The sequence below is a fragment of the Sebastes umbrosus genome, chromosome 2 (genome assembly GCF_015220745.1).
Source record: "Sebastes umbrosus isolate fSebUmb1 chromosome 2, fSebUmb1.pri, whole genome shotgun sequence".
Classification (NCBI taxonomy): Eukaryota; Metazoa; Chordata; class Actinopteri; order Perciformes; family Sebastidae; genus Sebastes; species Sebastes umbrosus.
In genome coordinates this window covers 23,074,780-23,091,519 of record NC_051270.1, presented here as the reverse complement: position 1 = coordinate 23,091,519, position 16,740 = coordinate 23,074,780, and the positions used below count along the sequence as shown (strand labels likewise).

The window sequence follows — 16,740 nt, the reverse complement described above, 5'->3', positions numbered from 1 at the left end:
TTTGGACACTATTTTGTCTACAACTGCTTTCAAACATTCAGAAAGGACCACAGTGAAAGTTGATGTCAATCAGCACACGATAAAAACCCTTTTGAGCCAGTATTTAGTGGAAGCAGCTTTGCCAGTGATTTGAGTATTTTTGTACTTTGTGTATAAACCTCTGGATTTAGGCATTTTAATCACACGCATCCTTGCAGATTTAGTGAAGCTTGGTGAAGCTGGGTGGGTATTGTCTGTGAGGTTGCTCAGTGCAAGTCGTTGATTCTCGTCAGATTCTCTGTTAAATTGAAGTCTTTACGTGGGTTGGGTCACTCTTCTCTTAAACCCGTCCTGGTGTTTGGAGCAGCAGTTGTCTCAACCAGAGGTTCTTCAGCACTCTCACAGCGTTTGCTTCAGGAATGTGTCGTTATCTGGCTCAAATCATCATTGTCTCTCTAATCTCACATGTCTCTCCCTGATACTAAGAAGCACACCTGCCAGGTGAGGCTGCCATCACCATGCTCTGAGATAGAGATTGTGTTAAATGCTTGATGGGTTAAGCCTGCTTTCTGGTCAGATAGGGATGTGCATTATGGCTGTAGAGCGGAATTTTTTTTATATCAGACTTCAGAATCTTTTTTTCCCCTCATTCCTTTATGTGATTCATGCCCTTCTACACACCTACACACAGAGAATAATCCACAGTTGTGAGAGTAACCCTTTCTTTATATTGAAAGGGTTTTCAGATGTGTGAGGCAATTTACTGATTGAAAGTATTGTTTCACATGTTCTCGCTTTCTAAGTAATATCTACTGTACTCGGGTGAATTCTCCAAATTTGACAAATAATTAACACCCTCCCTCAGATCCGATACTTCTGTTTCTGAGTCATACAGACAGTTCTTAGCTCAAGTTTACACTCTAATATACTGTACACACTTTAAGTGAACTAATTGATGTTTAATTCTTCTCTAATTTAACTTCAATCGCTTTAATTGTCCTTGTGTACAACCACTCAACTTGTCAAGACTTCTCGAGGACAATCAAAGGAATTTTGAAACACTTTACTCACCTTGGATGAATCCTATCTCTGAACACTTATTCACCAGAAACATTTCACACTGTTTCTTTGAACTGAACCATAAAAACAACACATTATGTACAGAATTAAGAGTTTAATGCTCTGTAAAACATCACACTCTCAAGGTAACACGCTTAACAGTTTTTAAATTTCTTAAAGGAACTATTTATCTGAATAACCACCACTCACCGCTATTGGTACGTGGCCATGCGGATAATGTAATATTGGATTTTATATGGTGAGGTTTTGAGATCTCCACCTTTGATCATTCTGCCACTACCCCGGTACAAAGGATAAAATGTTTGCCTTTTCAGAAACTGTGTCCTGGTTAGTGTGGTTAGTGGCATTGGGATCTACTTTTCTATTGAAGTTAGCTAGGTGAGGTCTGTCCTGAGTGACCGGTTTACAAAAAGAGAAAATGTTTCCGTTGAGATAGTTTAATTGTTTTGTGGTGGCAGCTGACGTCTCAATGGACTTACAACACAAACATTTTCTTAAATTCTGAGTGACCTAAATGAATAAGTGAATAGATCCCAATAGTTATCCGCCAACACTGCAGTTCCCCCCCAGTTCTACAGTACATAGCGTTTTTGCATCTTTCAAGCCATTTCTCACCAGTGCAATGCAAAAACAGTGTAGGAATGTGGAAAATCTTCATGCAAATTTTCCGCATTGAACACAATGCATACCGGGTCCGGTGCGAATTATCTGTGTGGCCGACTTCCATTTTCACAGCAAGTTTCCTCCTAAATAGTTCTATGTCTACTCCACACAACAAAAACGGATCCAGACAGAGAATGTCTAAGGGGCTAACGTTAACTACACAATATATAAACTAATCGGACCCAAATGTGATGCTAACACTAACTTTAGCTGTTGTGGCTAGCCTCGTTCCGTGGACAACTTATAATAATATCAAGTGCATATCAGCTACATTATCATCTGCATCGCATTCCAGCTACTGGGCGATCTCAAGCCATATATTGTCCTTTATTTTGTTGTTGAGGAAGTAGTGTTTGTCGTGCATTGTTGGGTGTTGAGAAGGGGACGGCCCATTGTTATTCTGAAACACCAATCGTTGAAAAAATGTCCCATAGGACAGAAAAAAGCCCATTTGTCTGACAGTCCATTACCCCGAAAACAAACGCCAATTGTTCCAAGGCCCCAAAAAAAATACACATTCTCCATGCAACCACCAGAAGCACATGGCTACTTATTATGCAGAATGACGGCAATGAAACAAAGGTTTTCCTTGGTCAAACATAAATTTCGGCTTAAATTGAGGTCCGTCCAAATATTTTCCCCCAGCGCAAATGTTCTGCAGGGCTGTGCAAGCATTCATAAGAACCCAGAAAATCAGTTTGTATAAATTTCCGAGCCATTTCATTCACACAAAAATCCTGTTTTTCAGCTCATTGTTTTAGGTTTTTGGGCCCGCAACTTGTTACTGTTTTGGTTCACTCTAACAGCTCTCATCTGCAAAAAAGCTCTGATAAACCCACTGTACACTACCTGCTCAGCACCAGACAGCAGACAAACACCGTTAGCGACTAGCTGGTGAACATAGTGGAGCATTTAACAGCTACGTTAAGAGCCATATATTTCCCTCAAGAGTTATACAGAGTTAAAAGGAGAGTGAAAATTGTCACTTGTGTTCTTCAGGTGGCCAGAAAAACGACTCTAAATGGATGCTGATGTTGCTTAGTGTCTGGTGGATGTGTACAAAAGCAACATAACAAGTAAATGCTGTGTTAACAGTTTCTTGTGGTGGCCCCAAGTGACCAAAAAAATCAATTGCTGTTTTAAAGATAATTGTGGCTGATGTTACCTACTTGATAATAGCCTTCAGACTTCATAGAAACTGAAATATAGTTTCTGAATGCACTGCCTTCCATAATACTGAATAACACTGATGCACCTGAGCTCAGTTGCTGTTACTGCAGTGCTTTGGACTGTGATACAAAGAAAATCCTGCATGAGGTGGTGTATGCACTGCTGTATCAACGTTTCTCTCTGTTTCACCCGATAGCAGGGTACCGACAAATATTATCCTTCCCCATTTGTTACGGTCTGTCCCTCTTTGATAGCTTCGGTGATGAGAGTCCCAAAATCACAGGAGAGTTTTGATCAAAGACTCTCAGCTCAGGCTTTTGAAAAAAAAAAAAAAATGAATCCTGTCTGGCATTGATGTGTGTAAAAAAACGACGCTCTGTGTCTCTGTCTCCCTCAGGTGAGCACCTGCGTGTCTGTCCTCAGGGATACACCTGCTGCACATCCGAGATGGAGGACAAACTCAACCAGCAGAGCAAACAGGAGTTCGAGAACTTGGTCGACGAGAGCAGCCACAATATGAGGACGACATTTGTCTCCAGGCATAAAAAGTTTGACGGTAAGCAAGATGTTTGACATGCAGAGAATGACATACATATTAACTTGTATCTCAAACGCTTCCACTCTTAGTATTATGTCTCCTTTTCATACATTTTGGCCCTCTACTTCATCAGTACAGTACTTTTTGGGGAGTTTTCTTTCTCTTGGCTGATACCACCAGCTGCCTCATGAGACCCAATAACAAATCTGTCTAACTAGTTATCATTTCTGTTGTTCCACACTCACAAACAAAGACTATATGCTTTTTCTGACTCACTGATGGAGCATTGCTCAGTGTGTTGGCGCTTTGTGCTACTTGTCCCAAAAGACCCACTGTGAATTTACTCAGATCCCGACAGAACAAGTCGGCACGCTAATGTGGCTTTGTGGAGAATAACTGTTATTGCTATTCTGTATGCTTGAATGCAAACCTGTCTGCAAAGCTCAAAGTCATGGTGCACGATGTTAGATCAAGGTGCTACAGTGTCTTCCTGCCACTTATACTGTTTTCTCCTCACAATGAATCAGTTGCTTAATTTAAAATTCTATTTTTTATGTAAACCACAAGTCTCCAAGGTTCATATCAACTTCAGTGAATAGCATCAAAGTGTCTAGTTTTGATCAACAAAACGTTTTTCCCTGACAGCGAAGACCAAATTTGTCGTACATGCTGTTTAAAAAAAGATCAGTGAATTGCAGCCGTGACCCGCTGTAACAGAAAAATCTATGAGCCTTTTCTGTCTCTCAGACGTCTGCGATCCTGCACAAGTAATATCCGTGTGCAGATGGGAGAGGGAATGCAGGTCCTTGAATATGAAAAAAAGAGACGCTAATAAATGTTGAATCAGGACATTTTCTGTGGTCCTTGGCAAACCGCATGTCTAAAATCCACTCAATTTTTTCTCTTCATGTGATATCAAGTGTGATACAAACTGAAAACTGTGTACGGGTACCAGAGAGGATAGAGCTGGAATAAGAGAGATGGACGTTTCACCTGGCCAGGAACCATCGTTTGTCACTGCAGAGTGTTAAATGATCCATCTGTCAGGTTGGCAGTCAACTGAGGACCTGCATGTCCCTGGAACTACAGTAGAGTCCCATTTAATTGCTATTGTTTTAATTGACGATTTTAGTTTATTGGTGTGATTTTTAAACATAGACTGAGGGTTTGATAAGGGATAGTTAAATGCTTCACTATTGATGATACAGTATATCCTATCCAGTGGGCAACCTCTGGGTCTGAAAAGTGAAGCCAATGCTGAAGTGCCTTAAACTTGCATTCTTTCTAATAGCCAGCAGGGGGCGACTCCTCTGGTTGCAAAAAGAAGTCTGATTGTATAGAAGTCTATGAGAAAATGATCCTACTTCTCACTTGATTTATTACCTCATTAAACATTGTAAACATGAGTCTATGGTCTCAATCACTAGTTTCAAGTCTTCTTCAATACAGCATGATGTTCATTTAATAAATTATGGTCCCATTTAGAGTCACATAGACCATAAAGCAGGAGACACAGGGTATGCTTTAGGGCCTTGTGATTGACAGGTTGCTACCACGGCGTTGTGCAGTTTGCGTGTTTTCGTCTTTACTTTAACCCTTTCAACGTGTGTTTTCTGTTCATCAACGTTAATTTTAACCTTTTTTGGTTTTTGGACATTTTTGGTCTTAAAAATGTCTTAATCAGTGTTCAGTTGTACTTAGCTCCACCCTCTCATATCACTTTTGGTTGCAAAATAACAACATGCTGACAGCCAAAAATCAAGATGGCGACGGCCAAAATGCGTAACTCGAGCCTCCAAATCTGCAGTCCACAAACCAATGGGGGACGTCACGGTGACTACGTCCACTTCTCATATAGTCTATGATCCTATCCCAGTATACACGTAAATACATGCATCTGAATCACAAACAGCAGTGTCATTTCCATTCCTTTTCATGACGATGTGAAGATGTAATCATTTATACAGTAAACTCTGATCCTTGTAAAAAGCATTGACTTAGAACGTTATTTAAGAAAAACAACTTCTTTTGCCCTCTGAATGAAATTCAAGATATATGTATATGAGGATCAGTCATTGGTCTCACTGTTATGCATGCAAGGTTACTTACTAGAGATGTCCCGAGACAATCCTAAGGATCGTCCGATATCGGCTAAAATAAAGCAGATCACATTCTGATCCTTTCTTTTTAGTGTTGCAGCACCGCTTTTTTACTTTTTCTTTACTCCAAGTCTGCCTACTGTACAAGCATTTCCTGCATATGCAAGTGAAACTTATAGCATGTGAATGTGAAAGATTAGAGACACTGAGGTTTGCAAAATGCCAACAAATCTGTTTTGTCTCTTTCTCATAAGCAAAGAGCCGTGTACAAAACATTCAGGTTGTCACTTCCACCAGTTAAAATGACAAACATCGCTGGTGGCAGGTCATATCAGGTGTCACTAATTAATTCCGTGAGATGGAAAATGAAACTTGTCTGTTGTTTGGTTAAAGTGCAGCCGTCGTCTTTACTGGACCAAGGATGGTTCGTGTGGGGAGAAGGTCCACTCTCTCACGCCACTGTACAACTCAGAGTGTTTCTCTAGTTCCCACAACTCCAACAGACTGATCCGTCTTCCCTCTAGCTGATCGTGTCACGACAATTTCAGTCACATTCTGCAATTAAACTTTCATTCACATCATATCATTAATTTAGGCTTTTAAGCTTAATATTTTAGAACCAAGCCTTCAGCATTTGGATCAAGAAGCTCATGAAAAAATAAGGTGCGTCAGATTAAGTAGGCTACAACTGTTAGTTCAATGTGTCAGATGTATATTCAGTCGGCATTCAGTTAAATATAAGTACTGGATCAGACTCTGAATCAGCACATACTCAATATTAACGCTAGGACCGCTAAAGCCCACGCCATCTAATGTTCTTAATGTGGTTCCAAAACTTAAATGATTCCATCATTGTGTATGATATGTTTCCCTTCTGCCCTGACTTTCCTAAATACCTATTCTGCACATGTTTGTATTGTCATATTGATCGATTAACATTTAGAAATTGATTGAAAGTGATTTTTTTTCATGACAAAAGCCCCTTTAAGTTGCCAGGAGAAGCACCGATTAACGTTGGTTTGCATAATGGCCGTATAAGCACATTGAGACAATGAATGCGACATACAAACTAATTTGCATGACGTTTCACTCGCATGCACTTATAATCACTTATAATCACACTAAGGTATGTAGGCTCGCAGTATTCATCATATCATATGTGTAAAATATCAGAAATTAAAGCAAAAATAATCACACTTTTTGTCTAACTATAAAATTTCTGTCCAATGTGTGCACTATATGTATGTATAATAAGGGCTGCACTTAATAGCTTGAAGCTTAATTCATAACGTTGACATTCAAATTATTATTATTAATAACTTACAGAAGCATTGCATGCAGTGCACCTTCTCTCTCCCTGTGTCTCTCTCTCACAGTGAGCGACACGGCGCTCCGTCCTCTCTCTGTAACGTTAACGAAATATTCAGTTTCAATCCATATTTGTTGACATTTAGCCTTTCAAAAACAACATTTTGTTCCACATGCTATGGTACGTTTGCTTTGCCATGGACTATCGGGTGGCAGTGTGAAAATGTTTTTGTCTAAAAATAGATATCATGTGAAAATAGCACACTTTGTGGGACTCAGATTGGGATCAGGGCTGAAAAAACTTGATTGGGACACCCTTAAAGATTACCGTAACAATAATAGTTACAAACATTCTTTACTGTTGTGTGACCCATTATTGTTTGATTTCTTTTTTTCTTACTGTTTTCTATCTAATTATGATAATACATGTATGACAACCACTATCTATTTTCTTTGTGCATTCCTAATGAAATCATCATCTCTCCACACAGTAAAAGATTACAACATTGAGTCTATCTATTTAAAGTTGAGGGAATAAGTTTCTTTAAAGGTTATGCTTCCTCATTACGCCCTTAGTTTCAAAAACACTTTCAAAATACTTTTTCACAGAACAGTGACGTTAGAGTTAGGCCCGCTGGAGAACTCAGGATGCTGCCGAAAATGTGAAGAAGTTCAAGCAAACCATCTTTTGCATTTTTGAAATAATGTGTGGGAGTTTTGTTTTAGGCGCTCATTTCAACCCATATTCTTCAAGTTCTAAAAGTCGTGTTTCTGTATGTTTTCTCTCACTAGAACTGAGCTGTAATGAATGCAGAAAAAACTGTACTGTGCTCTGTTGTCTTTGCATCATACACATTAGCAACAAAAGACAAATATATGAAATGGAATCACTGTTGAAAATGTTTGGAATTGATTAGGGGTGTATGAAAATATTAATACATGAGACTTATCGTGGGGTGGCTCTGGCTCAGAGTTAGAGCGGGGCGCCCACAATTTCAATGTTGGCGGTTTGATCCCCGGCTCTTCAAGTCGACATGTCGAAGTGTCCTTGAGCAAGATACTTAACCCCAAATTGCTCCCGATGGCTTTCCCATCGGTGCGTGAGTGAGTATTTAGATTAGATCCTAAATGAGTGTATGAATGTGTGTGTGAATGGGTGAATGCTGACATGTAGTGTAAAGCACTTTGACTGGTCAGAAGACTAGAACGGCGCTATATAAATGCAAGTCCATTTACCATTCAACAAAAATATTGTGATATTATATTTTGTGATACTGTATTAATTTTCCAAAACACTTTATTGATTTTTAATTAATCTCTTAAAAATCTGACGGCCCGCCAGCGGACCCTGATGCTATGCTGTCTTTCGGAGGTTGTAGGCGTCTCAGTTTTAAAGATAAAATGAATGTACTGACATCATATGGAACTACATAACCTAAGGAATATATGTTACCAACCATGTCATAGTTCCATGTCGCGAAGGAGGCTAAAGAGCGCTCCAAAGTTACGCTAAGTTTTTGTGAGGAAAAACTGGCATGGCCATTTCCAAAGGGGTCCCTTGACCTCTGACCTCAAGATATGTGAATGAAAATGGGTTCTATGGGTACGCACGAGTCTCCCCTTTACAGACATGCCCACTTTATGATAATCACATGCAGTTTGGGGCAAAAACCATGCGGTTTTATGCATGCAGTATAAATGTCTAAAATGGTGTATTTGAATATTACTGCATACTGGGGTCACTAAGCAGTCTTAGAATTACATACATTGGGTACAACTCAGATGGTGGTGTGTTCTTTGTACTATGACAGTTTTCCTGAAATTAGATTTAAAAAAATCTCAATATATCGCCGTGCTTACAGTATCGCAATATTTCACAATATATTGAATCTTCACCCCTTTATCATGATACGTATCGTATTGCCAGATTCTTGTCAATATACAGCCCTATAATTTATGAACCTTAGATCTTGTTATTGATTACATTAAATAAATATAAAAATGTACAAGAAACTCAAACAAAAACTAATTTGAAGGCTTTTCTGAGGAATAAATGTAATACACGGGAATAGGAAGAACCAATAATCACCACATGAAAAAGGATCAGCTCTTCTTCTGTGAAACTTTTATTCTGTAGCCAGAGGTTATGCAAGCGTTGCCGGGTTGTTTGAAACCTGCAGTAAAAGCTGGGGTATTTCTACATTAACAGCACCATTTGAAAGACGACGCCTCTAGAACAACGTCCATATATCTGTGCAGTTATATAGTGACACCGGTGACACAAATCACTTGTGCAATTCCATCTTCTCCACGTGCTCATATTGCCAGGCCACTCAACATCACATTCCCTCTCCTTGTGTTAAGCTCCCTCCACCTCATGGGGTTTGAATCATCCCTCATCAATTTTACATGCCCTCATTTCTGTCCCCAGTTATTTATAGGGCCCTATTATGAAAACCTTAACTTACTTTTTGATTACTGACTGCTTCCCCTGGAGGCCTGTGGGTTTTGATGCATTATTGAGCAATCCTGAAGCCATAAATGACTGTTGCACACCGGAATTAAGGTTTGGGTATTCTGAATGTCCAATCATCTGGCCGAGAAATCCCCCCCCCCCCCCCCCCCCCCCCCCCCCCGTCTCTCACTGTGCCTTATTTTCTCCCAGAGAGACTCAGAGTCCGGTCATGTTCCAGTCCAATTGATGCACAGTATGGAAAAAGAAACTTACAGCCAACTTTGCAGTGTTGCTAGTCTGAATGTCTTTGGCTCAGTATGGTTACTACCCCCAACAGGTTTGTTCCATTCGTCTCTGAAAGCATTTGTGTTTTCTTCTATGGCTCAGTGGGTGCCCTGAGGGAACCCGAATTAAGGAAAAGAAATGAGATAAATATTTACAATATTTATGTGTGTGTGAGAGAAAGCTAGAGAGACGAAGACAGAGAACCACTGGATGTGTGAAAGAGGCAGAGGGGGAGAGAGTTGCATCACATCTGTTAAAGATTAATTGCAGCGGATGAACCATGATAAAAAGTGCCTCATGCTCAGTCAAGTGATTTGAGATTGAAACCGCTGTACAGAGTGGTTTGGAGAATGCTGAAGCTGTCTTTTTTTTTTTACATCTCTTTGATTTCTGGTCTTGTATTACATATTTAAAATGTCACTATTTTAGTGAAAATGTCATTTCAGTCAGTCTCATCAGTCTCAAACACTGGTATGTCTGACGGAGCCTTGAATCTGTTCACCCCCATGAATCCAATGGTTTACTTACCAGGATTTCAAATGCAAAGTGGTATAATGTTGCAGAACATGGGGGATGAATATAACATAATAATATACTGTAAGTATTTGTGATGCTGCCATATATATTCATGGTCAGTTGTGATCAGGGGAAACAAAGACATTTGGTCAAGTCAGAAAGTGACACAACGAGCCTCGTGAAATTGGTGGTGCAGGGAGGACGACTCACAGGGCTAGTTGGCAAACTGCTGTAGCTGGTGAGCAAACGGCTAACAGACAATATGCTAACGCTATTCTTTGTATATTTCATATATATATATACATGTTATGTATACTCTTGGCTATTTCTGTGGATATCATCAATGACGATGGATTGAATTAGCATAATTACCTAATTCCTTTGAGTCTGGATGCTGTTGGTGTATGTCTATAATGATCATGTGAGAAGCAGGGGGATCTTTATTTTTGTTTGTTTTTTATTTTATTTATTTATTTTATTCACTTATTTATGTGTTACGTGTTTATTTTATATATGTATACTTATTTTTCTCCATGTACAGTGCCTCGGTTCATCATGTTAAGGGTAAGTGGATGGGGGTGGAGTGGGTTGGTTGAAGGGAAATAAGGAGGAGGACAATTAGGACAAAAGGTCAATCACTGAATTTAAACAGATAAAAGAGCTAGTATACTCTTGCAGAGGAAGGTTATATAAAAGTAGATGGTGCAAAACAGCTAATAATCAATGATGGATTCCTTTGTTTCCATAGGTCAGCACTGTCAAGACTGTTTGCTATAGGGCAACGGCAAGAATTTGTGTGTCAGTTTTCACCTAAACTGCATAAGATTTGCACAGATTTACTCGGCTCATGCGAGCGAATCTGCTTATTGTGGCGCATTCATTGAAATTAATTGATTTTGCTCCTAAATTATTCCATTTTAAATGCTGGTGTGACTGGAATATAACACGTTTACCTATTTTAAAATTGCAGAAGAGATTGGATTAATAAAATCTCAGCTTAATTTCCTTCACAAAATAATTGATGTGAATGATTCGACACTTACTTAACTCTCTTAAATAAGAGTTTCACGTTAAATGTGCCCTTCGATAGCTTTAAGGTACAGAGAAAAGAAAGTTCTCCACCTCATGACAATTTGATACATATATCATTTTGTGCCTTTGCTTTGCTTGAGGCTACAATATTTCCACTTACATAGGGTGAAATAATAAATTATACCATTGTTTTATGGCTGCACTTTACATCAATTGAAGTGGCTTGTTCAGCATTTTATACACCCCTGCAATTCAGCAGTATGTTTAGTGTCTGTGACAACTAGCAGCAGGTCTGTGGGAGTGTAAGAGGTTAATAGACAGAATTGGAGAGGAGTTTGACTCATTTATGTCTCCAGTATTAGCCTTTCTGTTTGTTCTTGTTGTATGGTAGATGCTCATTAAGTTCAGTTTGGTTGATGCTTTTCTGTGGAGACCTCGGCAAGAGATTAGTGTGTGTGGTTGGTTGACTAAAGTCTGGGTTGAGCAGCAGCCTTGGATGACTGAGCTCTTTGATCCTGCCCCAGTAGAGCTTCTCCGCTCAACACTGAGAGCCGCAGCGGCCCTCATTCACTCCAACGATCCCTTTTTCACACACGACTTAAACCAAGACTGACTCGAAACACAACACCCCATTCTCTCTAATCTGCAGCCTCTACAAAATTCACAAGCTCCTACTGGACTGTGTAAGCCTCCAAACACACTCTAAAACTCTACTTGAGTTATTGCCTTTCATAGATTCATTCTTTATATGTAACACTTTAGTTGGAGATGAAACGCCTCAGAGATGGGACATTTTTATCTGTTTAGGTTTCGATAGAAATTAAAAGAATTCATCTTTCTCCTTTCAGAGAGATACCAGCAGACACAGCATTTTGTGGCTCAATATTGATTATATCTAAATAGTTTTTACTTAATTTGTTAAGTGCATTAAAGTTGTTTGTGCACCACTGAATACTAACTGAAAAATTGAAGAATAAGCATCAAGCACTTTTTTTTATGCATGAAAGAGCAGTAAATGGGACCTGAAATATTTGATTCTTCACAGTTGTCCCATTGGTTCTGTGCATGATCCTCTGGCTTCTTTTAATTAAAGAAAAAAAAAACAGGAAATTGTGAGTCACAGTCAACTCGTCTCCACGGCGGCCTTTCTGATCAACTGTTCACTGACTTGTGTGTGTTGATGTGTGCGGAGGCTGAATCACGTGCGGACATGGCTCTTGTGGTATGGGGGATGACACATGCACAGTGTAACTGAAGCTGCGGCCGTGCGTTGCGATTGGTTCAATTTCTACGAGGGCAGACCAGATATTACTGTGCATGTGTTGTACCCCAAAGATATGACGCGTACTCAGCCTCCTTCCATAGGCCTTGCAGAGCAGCAGAAAGAGGCTGCAGTAAGTATGTACGTACAGTATGTACGTAGTACCTATGATGCCCTGATATTGCGATTCAGTTTTTCGTCTTGACAATGCATATCGTCACGTTTTTATATCGCGATATTTCGTGGCACGATATTTCGTCACACCCCTAGTATCTAGTGGTGTGGCTTTAGATTGCAACCAACGGAGTACCCCATCCGCTCACTTCTCCCTTTCCAAAACTGTGGTAATGTGAGACGCCGAGTGCAAAACCGTGGTAATGCCGTTCAACTCGCTCAGAGGCCATCCTCACCATAAAAAACACTACTTTAGGAGCAACCGAAGTCGGACAGCAGGTGGTGGTACCACAGCTTTGGCACTCTGCGGCTCACGTTACCGCAGTTTCACAAGCGTGTCGGAGAACTAAGGTGGCCTTTAGGTAATGTAAAAACGCTTAAGTCTCTCTCTAGAGCCAGTGTTTGGTTTGTCCGGTGTGGGCTACTGTAGAAATATGGAGGAGCAACATGGCGGACTCCTTGAAGAGGACACGCTCCCCATGTAGATGTGACGGGCTCATTCTAAGCTAACAAAAACACAACGATTCTTAGTTTCAGGTGATTAATGAAAACATATTGTATTCCATTTCTGCCAATAGATCCCTGAAATGTTACGCACTGTTCCTTTAAAATCATTTTCTCCTCATAAAACAAAAAATATAATAATTTTAGCACACCTTTTATTTCATGTTGTTGGTGAATCATCACTTCTGATCTTTCAAATGCAATCAACCAAACCTCACAGCTTCAGCTTTGTGAGCCCTGCTGGTTGGTGCATTGAGCGAGCCAATATTGCCATGTTTACTTTAAGCCAGGAGCCCTTCAAATAAGAATTAATGAAATTTTAAAATTAACCAAAGGCCCTCTATTAAATGAAAATTGGTCTGCATTATAGTCAAATAATGGAGTAAATCTTCTAATTATGAGGTTTATAAATACCTTAAATTGGGCTTCAGTAAGAGATGAATAGACATTACTGTGGGTCCATTTATAGATTAAAACCATTATATTGAAAATGCTTTAGAACTAAATGTGCAGTAAATTAGGCAGTCTATGTTGTTTAGACAATCCTAATAATCCAAAAACATGTTACAACTTTTGTAGCCTTCACACCAATAGCTTCAAAAGGTTGATTGTTTTTATGTCAGACCGACAAGGAAAATATGTTTGGCCTATTCACCACTGTGCTACAAGTGTGGAGGTTTGGTATGACACTACACAGTGATGGATTGTCCTTTCTTTATAGCATCTCTTTGTGTGCGACTCCTAAAGAAAACCTTTCCCTCTGCTTCACTGGGGTGTTGTCGCCTCAGTGCTGCAGGTTTTTTTGTTCAAGGAATGTGACTTTCAAGTCTAGATTTATTTAATGCTGGATGTTAACGTCAGGATGATTTTTTATTCCTGAGGTTCATCAAGTTTCAAGTCTATACAGTAGTTTCATCGGGGTGACAGTGTATAAACACAACATAGGAAATGTTCTGTATTCTTAAATATTAAATTAAAAGTCAGCACAATATTGTAAATGTCTTGACTTCTAAAATATTAAATTAAAAGTCAGTCTTATATATTTATATATAACCTCTGGTAATCTAACTTCCCCAGACATCACAAACTCAGACTCTTTACATTTATTATTCATGTTCGACATTCATTGAAGTACTTACCAAGTAAAACTTTGAAAATGCCCACAATTCATAGCTGACATCAAGTGGTTACATCAAAACGGGACCTCAAAGGTCCTAATGACGCTATACTCGCCCCAGTTCTGCTCTGCAGTTATGAACTACTGTAGAATTATAATTACCCATTTTGTCATAACAAGCATTATTACATTTTTAAGAAAGTAAATTATTTGTCCACTTAATATGTTGATACATGATCCTGAATATCCTCAGCGTAACAACGTGTGTCTGTTTTGCTTCTGCAAATTTGAATGATAGCTTGAACACATTTAATTACACCATGCGCAAGCTCCGCTGCAGACTGAGTACTTGAGTTTGTGGACTGATTTGTAATTCCCATTATCCTTTGTGCATAATATAACAGCCAACATTATTAATTTATACTATGAATAAATTGAATAAAGAGGTTACACTTGATACAAAGTGCAAGATTCTGATGAGATTTGGCCCCATTTAGACATTACACTCTAGCGGAAAGTTTGGCTGCTATGGCCTGCTGGACGCTAATTTGGCAGAGGGAAACTTGCTAAATACATTATGTGCTGTGGGGGCCTCGGCACTTATTAGCCAACAACGTGGAGAGTGTCTTGGTATGTAATAATACTCCTCAAATTAAGATTAAGACTAAAAATATGAAGCTGCTACTCATCGTGGTTTCCATATTTGTTAATGAAGTAACAGAGCCAAGACATGCAAAGTTAGTTCTGAGGATTTCACTGTGAAAGGAACAAAAGGGGGTCATTAAATCAAAAGTCCTCTCGGGAACGTCGGTGCACTTTCATGACAATCTGCCGACTACATCAAAATATATTCTCAGTGCAAAGTTAACATCTTGGTGTGAGAATGATCCTGGAGGGAAAGCTAATGGAGTGTCCAAAATGGAAAAGGTTTGTCCTCTGGCAATGTGGGCAAAAAATTAGACGTAAGATTTTGATATTTCTGTTGGTCCTAGATGAAATGTTAGAGCATCACCAAAGTAATGAGGAATGTTCCTTTGTGACATGTCCACTCAAGTCAAATTAGTTGTATTTATATTGCCCAAAATCACAAATTTGCCTCAAAAGGCTTAACAATCTGTATAGCATGTGACACCCTCCATCCTCAAACGCTCAGTTTGTATAAGTAAAAAAAGGTGACGTAATATATCAAGCGATGGTGAATGAAAATACGTTGAATAAAAACATTATTGAATAAAAATGTTATTGAATAATAACGTTATTGAATAATAACTGGTATAACAAGCGAGAAAGTCCACTACTGGCCTACTATTTTTGTTTTGTTTCCATTTATAACGTTAATCACCTGTTTTAAAAACTGTTTAAAACAGCGACCGTAATCTGGAAGAAAATATGTTTTCCTCAAAACGTATTTTGGTTATGCAGTTTAGTTGTATGATAACGTCATTTTGTGGGAGACAGGGTTGTTAAATCCATGTTTACTAGAAAGCAGTCTTCTTCTTTTCTGCCTTGTTGGCGCATTGCTGCATATCTTGGCACATTACCTCCACTTGTCGATCAGCAGAATAGTGTGAAACCACTGGGGAGACTGTGTATCACGTCACCCGTGTGTGTGCGTATGTGCATCCTTGTGCATGTGCACGAGACAAACAAAATGAGGGCCCACTCATAGAAAAACAAGAGGTCAAAACCTCCCCAGGGAACCTTTATACTGTCCAGTGGTGACATTTTTGTGTCACATCAGATTACAAATATTACATATAAGATACCCCGTGGGCTAAAAATGTACAAACCTACTTTATTTATCTGTGTAAAATGTGTAAATAACTAGGCCAATAAAATAACAGCTTTTTTGGAAACATACATGTCAAGTCAATTTTATTTCTATAGCCCAATATCATAAATCACAACCCTTAAATCGGACGAGAAAAATCCCTTTAGTTGGGAAAAACAATGGAGGTAACCGTGACATTGACCATATGACACTGAACCATCCACCTCCCAGCACAGGAACACATTACACAGGATAAAACAAATGTACAGGACTCAAAGGATACCACAGGACTCGGTAACCATCTCATGGTACGAGACCCTCATTACACAGGAGATGACAGTAAATTACATACAGGGCAGGACACTGGTGAGGACAGGGCATGCATTGATTTAACCCCTACCGCCCAGTGATGAAGCTGAAAGCTCTGTGACAGTCTCCCGTCAATTTCTAATGAAATCTAAAACCATGTGGACACGCAGTTCCTGGAAGTGTTCATAAATAAATAACCTCTGTTTTGGTGTCCCGGTGTTATCCTAAGTGAATGTCAGGAAGACAGTAATTCTCTGAGGACTGAGGGAATGGGGTCTGTCCAGAAGTGCTTTAGCTGAGAGTTGGTGGCAGCCTCCATCATCTGGCGCAGGCTGCAGCCCGGTGTCACTTTTGTTCTTCAGGATGGATGGCTCGGGGTGGCCTGGACACTGTTAACTCCGTCCCACCGGTGAGCTTCAAGGAGAGGCTATAAGAGGTACACCTTTCCACGAGCCGCTGTAGCAGAAATGAGGAGAAAT

At 39.5% G+C, this 16,740-nt stretch overlaps 1 protein-coding gene across 2 annotated transcripts in view; it reads left to right on the top strand.

Annotated features, from left to right (window-relative positions):
- Positions 1 to 16,740, top strand: part of gpc6a (glypican 6a) — a 169,172-nt gene that overhangs the window by 32,343 nt on the left and 120,089 nt on the right. For both annotated transcript variants that reach the window (XM_037751508.1, XM_037751513.1), the window contains exon 2: positions 3,290 to 3,448. In XM_037751508.1, coding sequence (XP_037607436.1) covers positions 3,290 to 3,448 — 159 coding nt within the window. The remainder of the gene's footprint in view (positions 1 to 3,289; positions 3,449 to 16,740) is intronic.